General features: G+C 34.5%; 1 protein-coding gene across 1 annotated transcript; it reads left to right on the top strand.

Moving 5' to 3' along the window:
* Positions 1 to 5,162: 5,162 nt before the first annotated feature.
* LOC107575352 (diablo homolog, mitochondrial-like) lies at positions 5,163 to 6,750 on the top strand. Its single transcript, XM_016261744.1, has 2 exons — positions 5,163 to 5,224; positions 6,140 to 6,750. The coding sequence occupies exons 1-2, from the start codon at positions 5,173 to 5,175 to the stop codon at positions 6,337 to 6,339; spliced, it is 252 nt and encodes an 83-aa protein (XP_016117230.1). The 5' UTR covers positions 5,163 to 5,172; the 3' UTR covers positions 6,340 to 6,750.
* Positions 6,751 to 9,363: the final 2,613 nt, after the last annotated feature.

Here is a 9,363-nt window from a genome sequence, read left to right as displayed (position 1 = left end):
TATACTGTCTTTTTACGCGTTGCATCGCGCCACGTAAACATAAAATGCATTTTCTGCATTTGTGATCGGAGAAATTACAAACAAGCGCTACCCTTCACTGCTCAAAACTCGCGTTTGAATCATCAGTGGCAAATTCTTTATATATAAAAAACTTACTTACAGTCTGCGAGTCAGAACAGCCGGCCTTGTAGTCTACTCTACCAGGATCAGGAAACAGGCCTCCATAAAATGCGCTGGACACATCTGAATATTTGGGTTGAACTGTTCTGGAACAGTGTTGTAAATACAACTTAACCACTGATTTCTAGTCGTGTCCTCTTTTGGAAGGCCAAACAAAGTAGTTTCGCTTTCACAACGAAACACAGCGTCACACACGGCGGCCTTCGACGAAGGAGCGGCCGGCGGGCTTGCGGCAACCACATGTTAAGACCCCGGGCTGGACTCCGCTTCGTCCACGGTAAAAGCCGATCTGGCGATCCACAGTGCGGATCAGCTCTAGGTATGACGAAGCGGATATCATCCTCTTTTTGAAGGCCAAACAAAGTAGTTTCGCTTTCATAACGAAACACACAGCGCCTTCATGACATGGCGGCGGCAACAATACTACAGCGAGAATAAAAGTTACGCCTTCTTTCTTTGCGTGAACATTTGGGCGGCGTTATGCCAATCTTCCCACATCGTGACGTAGACATGTGGGGGCGTGTTAGAATGAGCCGTTTTAGGTAAGCGTGGTTGACTCTTAACTTTTATAAAGAATATCTCTTTGGATTTGAGCCTTTAGTCGTTGCAACTTTACAGATCTTCTTTATGCACCAAGAGCTTGTAACACTTCAAAGAGAAAGGAAAAATTTAAATCGCATCATATGACCCCTTTAATGTAACTGATAGGGGAAACCAAAAAGGATTTAGTTAGACAAGGCTATACATTTTCAAGGCCCAGACTCAAAAGCAGTGGCCAAACACTTTGTAATAAATACAATGGTTTGCTTTTATTAAGGGTCAAACATTAACATCTGTGTATTCTCTGTACCCTGTAAAATTACATTTGCTTTGTGGCAGTGAGACTGGGAATAGTCCATCTTTTGCTCACCCTCATGTCATATGTCAGTATGAGTTTCTTTCTTTTGCAGAACACAAAGAAAATATTTTGAAGAATGTTGGTAACCAAAGAGCTTCAACTTCTACTGTAACCAAAACTGGTTAAGCAACATTCTTCAAGATAGCTTTGTTTATGTTCCACAGAAGAAAGAAAGTCATACAGGTTTAGAGTAACATGAGAGTGAGTAAAAGATGACTCGTGTGGATCTTGTTAAATGTTAGTTTAACATTTGGCCAGCAGTACCTTTTTACATGGTCCTCTATGACATTGGGCACAGGATGAAAACCCCCTGTTGAACTTACTAATGCCACTTCCTGCAGCAACATAAGCTTCCTCTGGAGGTCTCCCATCCATGGATTGACCAGGCTAAATCCTGTTTAGCTTCAGTGGGTTTGCAGTCAAATGCTACAGGTTAAGCTGCTGGCTGCTACTGACGCGCTACTTAAATCCCATATTGCCAGTACATAGTTACAAAACTTAATTAAAAGTTCCAATATTACAGTTTTTATCAGTTTGTGCATTTCTGACAAAACACTTGTCAATACACTTTATTTAGTTGAAATAACTTTTCATTGTAATGTTAAATTCCAATAATTTTGTATTGATCAAATACAAAAAGAATTACAGAAATATTAATTTACTAAAATGCAATTCCAAATCATTCAACAATAATCACAAAATAGATAAGAATATATTTATATTAGACTATATATATTCACATACTTGCTTCATATTGATTTGCTAAATTTAGAAGACATTAAATTCAATTAGTGCATTCTGGCAAATTAAGTGTTTATTTACCATGGTCTGTACATTTTATTTTTTTAAATGAAATAGATTTAGGCAATTCATATATTGAGAACGGATATCATCTACTGTTATACTGGAAATACTCCATATAATTTGTGTATCTTTAATGTTTATTGTTATGTTAATTCATGTTTAATTTTCATTTGAATTGAATGGAAAATAAAACTGCACTTATTTAATTTATATGGATTGTATTCTACTTAATGAAATTTAAATGTAATTATAACTCTGTTTGTGGTATCAACCTTAGATATGTGGCTTATTTTTCATAGATAATGCCTTAGCTGTGCATGAACGTTCATTAGAATACATTACAGTATTTGTCAAATCAAACAAACAATTCAGAGCTTTGAAGAGTATTTCATTAAGTAATTGTAAAAGCTTTGAACAGGCTTTTAAGTTTCCTTTTTAAAAATGTGAATAATATTGACAAAAAGTTTTGATAAGGTCTAATATTACAAAAAAAACATCATGATGACATTCATGAAATGTCATCAGCATTTTCAAAGAACATTATTACTGTATATTTCCCTTCTGTGATTTTTTATAAAAGGAAGTGCGTCTTTCGTGACTTGAAAGCTCTCGAGTATCAAGACAAACACCCACACTGGAACTCCCCTCCACCTCAAAGTTAGTGATCGCATTAAATATTTATGTTCACTTTTTGTGTTTGTTTTTTATGATTGTTTAGAGAATAGGTATTTCCATAAAGACTGACAGAGATTACAATAATTGTCATCAGGGCCTAAATCCTTCACAAACTCGTTTTTAATGAGAGGTTAATCTAAAATAGAAGTGACATCTGGACGTGACTCAACTATATTCACTTGAGCTGAATGTGGCTGCAGCTGAGGACAGCCAACAGAGTTCAAATTCAGAGCAAGTGAGTATAAGAAGAAGGCATTTACTTCTTCTGAAGACTTGTATTGTTTGTAAATCAATTTGATAACTCCTGGAAATAAACCCATGTCTTAATTCAGGGTTATTATCATTCACTAAAACTGAAACTAAAACCATAAAAAAACGCATTAATTACTTGAAATAAAATAAACATGAACTGAAATAAAACATAAAAAAATCTTAGACTCATTTTAGTTGAAGTACTAAAATAATGAAAACTAATAATGAAAACAAAATATGTATGCATGTAGACATATCTTTGTAGACATTTTAAAATAAATACATAAATAAAATAAAATGACTGAAACTAACTAAAATTAATTATTAACAAAAACTATAATAGTGTCTAATAGTAATAGATACTAAAATAACAATTTCTATTTTGTTTATTATTATGCCTAAATCATAAAACTGCATGTAGAAACTGATTCTGAAAGAGAGGGAAAAAACCAAATAATATAGCCTAATATCATGTTGCGATGTTATTCAGGTCATATATGAGAGAACAGATAAGGTCAAACCAAAAACACAATGTAAAACTGGATCCAGGCTTTGATTAAAATGGCATGGCATTGCTGAAAGAAGCATACTTGCAGACCTGGTTGTGGCAGTTGTTGCTGTGCATGACTGCCATAGAGACAGAGAAAATAAAACCGATTGCATATTATGAACAAAAAGAGGCATAAAAATGATTAGGCCCCTTAGGCTTATCTCATCAGTCTCATTTAGGCAGTATAATCAATAACAACAACAACAATAATAATTCTTATTATTATTCTAATTATTATTATTACGATGATACTGCCTTAACAATACTGAAGGAAATTGACACTTAAACAGGAATTATTCTTAAATATGTATTATTAGTAGTAGTAGTAATAGTAGTAGTATTGTTGTTGTTAAGTGTGTAATTCGCTAAGGATTCTATCTTCTTAAATATTCATGAGGCTAATTATTATTAAACAGGACCTGAGGGTGCAATTCTCTGTCAACACCGATAGGGGGTTGATAAGACTTTCATTTCTTTATCTGAACAAGTATGGCGGCGTACAGAAGGAAATTGTTTGCTGTTGGATTGAGGTGGTATATATTTTAATAGTCTCATACTTCAATATTTTTTAATTTCGTGAATTAATCGTAGTGTATTTGTGTTGCTGTACAATTAATTAATGGATGGAACAATAGTTGCTGTTACACAAACATGTCTGTAGGTTCGCTGCCTAACGTCCTTGTTTTTAGCTTCATTATTAATATGGAGCTTACTTTCCGTTTCATTTTAGCCTCATGTGTTTAAAACTGTCATGAATATGAAGTGTTGTCCTTGTACTGAGTGACTGAATTATACATCGTAGGTTGTTCCTGACATGAGCTTTGGCATTCTGTTTTGTGTAGCTGGGCAGCTTCTTTGATGAGCAGAAGCTCCAGTCAGAGCAGCCGCAGACTGGCTTTGCTGCCCACACTCCTCAGGAACAACTGGATGACCTTGAGTGTCACGGGTGCTCTGTGTGCCGTTCCTTTCATCCAGGTCTGAGCCATGATAATGTGATTGGAATATGGACTGTTTGATTGTTATAGCTGCTAATATTCAGTACACAATTGCAGAGTTCAAAAGATAGCATCATGCCTGATAATTGGTGGAATCTTCATGTACAAATCACTGTAATTACATTTACATTTGCATCAGTGTAATTACTCTTACATTTATGTGGAAAAAATTGCTGTTCAACTCATTGAGTTTATTTATTTATTTACATTTAAAATCATTTAAAATTAATGCATTTTATTTCTAATCGTATCTTGAAGTTAAACTGTTGACATTTCAGGTTTGACATCTATTAACCTTTGTGCTTTGCTGAGAGTCCTTTACCTAATTTGATGTGTAAGCAGCCTTTTAAAAATTGCTTGTATATCTCACATTATACTTTATTATCACCAAATCTCAGATCCAATCTTTTTGTCAACTTGTTTTCTTTCAGTTTAGCACAGGTTTTGCATTTCTTTTTGGAATTGATTATTTGTAGGCCACATTAAGTTTATGCACCTTAGTTTTTAAGAGAAAAAATTATTTTTTGTGGATAATATTGGCAGTGCTCACTCATAAACTGAGGTGCTTAAGCTCAGATGAGGCATTACAAACAATCAATTCCAAAAAGAAATGCAAAACCTGTGCTAATTGAAAACAAGCAAACAGTTAATAAAAATATTGAATTCTTTATTTGGTAATAAAATAGCATAACAAGAAATTTATAAGCACATTTTTTGTAGGCTGGTCATGATGCCACTAGTGTAACAAGATGGGGGGGGGGGGTAATTGGAAAAATTATCAAATTTTTGGGGAGGTATTTACATTTGAATCCTGCTGGATGACGGCCATCGATCTCTCAGAGCTGGCAGCAGAGGCAGCTTTCAATGAAGGTAGTTCTCATTTTCTGGAACAGGCATTCAACACTTTTTTTTTTTTTTTACAATATTATATTTACTATTATATTTATTTTTATATATATATATTATAAGTTTGGGTCGGTATGTTTTTTTTTATATTTTTGAAAAGTCTCATATGCTCACTAAGGCTGCATTTATTTGATTAAAAACAGTAAGTTATCTTTTAAAATGTTTTTATGAACATCAAGATTTTTAGTTAATAATAAAAAAATCAAACAATGTTATTATATTATTATATTACATTGCACTATATAAGTTTGGGGTTGGTACGTTTTTTTTTTTAATATTAGTCTCACATGCTTATTACTGATTTATTTGATTCAAATATTATAACAATTTAAAATAACTTATCTATTTAAATATATTTTTCAAATCTAATTTATTCATGTGATGGGAAAGCTACATTTTCAGCAACCATTACTCCAGTCTTCAGTCTCACATGATCCTTCAGAAAAATCTAATTTACTGATTTTGTTTTTATTATTATTATTATTATTATATGAACATATGTAATTTGCTGTATTTGGTCACCATTTTCACCTTTTTGACTTTACTAGTGCATTTTTATTGATCCTGTGGTGTGACAAATTACTTCTTAAAAGTACAAATATACTAGTCTCAATTAATATGAGGTTAAAAAGCTGCATGTTTTATATAATCATCCAATTAAAAAAATTAGTGAAGAACAAAATGTCACCACAGGGCATGTCAACAAAAGGTTTTCTTGCCAGTTATTATAGAGCTATAATGCAAATTAATTTTCATCATTTTACTTTGAAATAAGTGTGATTTTATTGTAGAGATCTATTGAAATTTGGCACCTACTGCCACTTGGTGGTAATTTGTTGAATTTAGCCCTTTTAGCTTAACCATGCTTGTCCTCTCCAGGGGCTGACCAAGCCTCTGTGACAGCACAGAACAGTCTACAGCTCTCACAGTCCCAGGTGGAACATGTTCGACAGCTGATGCTGGAAGCTGAGAGACAACTCAAAGACTCTAAAGCTGAGGACAGTGAGAGGTTTCAAAATGCTCTCAGCACTGCAATGGAGGATGAAGACGTCCCAGATGCATATTTACGAGAGGACTAGTCATATCGAGACATTTAGCACCGCTTTAAAGTATCTTAAGCACTCTGATACAACTACTGAAGCACAGAATTGTATTTATGTTTGATTAATAGGGCAAATGCTGTGAAATGTGGGAGACTCTGTGGTGCAGCCAGGAGAATTTATATCAATTAAGTATTAAATACAAAACTATGAGGGTAGGAAAAGGGACTTGGTAGATAAATACATTCTAGATCAGGGGCTTCACATTTGCTTGTAATTGTTAAACGCAATTACAATATAATGAAATAGATTTAAATTTTAAACCAGTTTCATTAATCAGAATCTCCTTTTTTTTTTTTTTTACTGTGTTGACTATATGTGAGTTATAATTACAGACAGATGCTACCTTTGTGATTTCTTATTAATTTTTAAAATAAACAGTGAAAAATATTTGTTTTGATTCTCTATTTACTTTATTAGATATTTTCTGTTTGCTTTTTCTGTGAATTTTTATAGGCTATCTGTTGTAATTTATTATGAACCTACATTAGCCTACTATTTTAAAAAAATCTATTATTTTTTTCAAACTATTTCCTCTTCATTTTCAGTCTCTGTTCCTCTTAGCCATCCATGATCATTTACAACAGTATATTACACACTAATACTTTAATACAACCTATTAAAATGTGATTTGTAAAACCTCCCTTCTAGACCTAAATTTGCAATGTTGCTAAAATATGTTCACTTCTCTCTCCTGTTTGTCTCCTTAAATTGCTCTTGCCATTCTCAACAACAGTAATGAGTCTCTCATCAGTCTGGTTTTTCAGAGCCAGCCTTCCAAACACTCTCATCTGTCTTCACCTGTTGTTTGTGGGCTGAATAGCTCATTCACAGTTGTCTGCCTTTTTGGCATTTTTTTTAAGTTTTCTCTTTTCACTTATCACTTTTTCAGTTAGCCCTCAAGAGCCAAGGTCATATGCTGTTCCTTCATCCTTTCAGACCTCATGGCTTATAATTTAAGGCTTATATAAATACACACACACGCAAAGATCAATCACAACTCGTCATCAAAATGGTTGTCATTGACATTTTGATTTCTTATTATTTGACCTGGCTTCAATAATTATATTTACAGAATTTTTAAAATAATATATGTCTGGATTTAACAGACAGTGGATAAGAAAAACATCTCGACTGATGATCGAATAACCAGAAGGTGGCGCTATAGGACAAATGATAAATTACTTATGGAAATAACATTTCTGTAGTGTTGACACGTGTGTGGTGTTAATTGTATATTTGTTCTATTCACCATTCATTCATTCATTTGATTATTGATGTAGAGACAATTTGAGTTTTAAAAAATCTATTAAAGAACTTTGGGAATCAAATTTTCATAATATCTCATTATTTAAAGGGATCACATGATGTTGCTAAAAAGAACATTATTTTGTGTATATGGTGTAATGAAATGTGTTTATGCGGTTTAAGGTAAAAAAAAACATTATTTTCCACACACTGTACATTATTGTTTCTCCTCTATGCCCCGCCTTTTTGAAACGCGTTGATTTTTACAAAGCTCATCAGTTGGAAAAGCGAGGTGTGCTCTGATTGGCCAGATATCCAGTGTGTTGTGATTGGCTGAATACCTCAAGTGTGTGACGGAAATGTTACGCCCCTTACCATACTGTGATGCCCTGGCCCGGCCGGAGCGATGAGACAAAAACATTAAAATCCATTATAAAAGAGGCATTTGTTGCATCCAGTGGGGACATAATTACGGATTATAATGACTTATACTGTGTTGCATGGCGCCGCTGGACTCCGCTTCGTCCACGGTGAAAGCCGATCCAGCGATCCACAGCGCGAAGTTGATGTATTTCCTCAGCAACCAGCACAGATCAGCTCTAGGCATGACATTTGTAGTCGTGTCCTCTTTTGGAAGACCAAACAAAGTAGTTTCGCTTTCACAACAAAACACATGGCGGGCTAGAGTGAGCGGAGGCCGGCGGCCTAGAGTGATGAGTGTAACCACATGTGACGACCCCGGGCTGGACTCTGCTTCATCCACAGTGAAAGCCGATCCGGCGATCCACAGCGCGAAGTTGATGTATTTCCTCAGCGACCAGCACGGATAAGCTCCAGGCATGACGAAGTGGATATCATCCTCTTTTGGAAGACCAAACAAAGTAGTTTCGCTTTCACAACGAAACACAGCGTCTCCACAACATGGCGGCGGCGGCAACAATACTACAGCGAGAATAAAAGTTACGCCTTCTTTCTTTGCATGAACATTTGGGCGGCGTTATGCAAATCTTCCCACATAGTGACGTAGACATGTGGGGTCGTGTTAAAACGAGCCGTTTTAGGTAGGCGTGGTTGACTCTTAACTTTTATAAAGAATATCTCTTTGGATTTGAGACTTTAGTCTTTGCAACTTTACAGATCTTATTTATGCACCAAGAGCTTGTAACACTCCAAAGAGAAAGGAAGAATTGAAATCGCATCATATGACCCCTTTAAGACAATTCATTCTGCTATTAATTTTATGAACACTGTGTTTTTTCAGAGCTACAATTTCAACTGATGCTTAGAAAATAGTATAAAATGCACAACTAGCTCTGTATATTTTATATTAATAGGCTACTTTTTAAAATCATCTATTAAAATGTGATCTGTGAAGACCTCTATTCTAGACTTACAACCCCCATTCCAGAAAAGTTGGGGCATTTTGTAAAATGCAATAAAGTCAAGAATCTGTGATTTGTTAATTCTCTTTAACTTTTATGTAACTGACAAAAGTACAAAGAAAAGATTTCCAAAGTTTTCACTGACCAGCTTAAATGTATTTTGTAAATACAAACAAATTTAGATTTTGATGGCTGCAACACACTCCAAAAAAGTTGGGACAGAGGCAAAATAAAATAGATGTGAAATGGTAATAGGTGAGGGTATCATGTTTAGGAATAAAAGGTGCATCTCAGTATTTCCAAGCAAAGCAGGATCATGCCACATCACTTTGTGCCAAATTTCATGAGAGAAGTGTCAAAACAAATCAAAAAT

This window comes from Sinocyclocheilus grahami, unplaced genomic scaffold (genome assembly GCF_001515645.1).
Source record: "Sinocyclocheilus grahami isolate Dianchi unplaced genomic scaffold, SAMN03320097.WGS_v1.1 scaffold2588.1, whole genome shotgun sequence".
In the NCBI taxonomy this organism is placed as follows: domain Eukaryota; kingdom Metazoa; phylum Chordata; class Actinopteri; order Cypriniformes; family Cyprinidae; genus Sinocyclocheilus; species Sinocyclocheilus grahami.
This window is presented reverse-complemented; position numbering and strand designations above follow the sequence as displayed.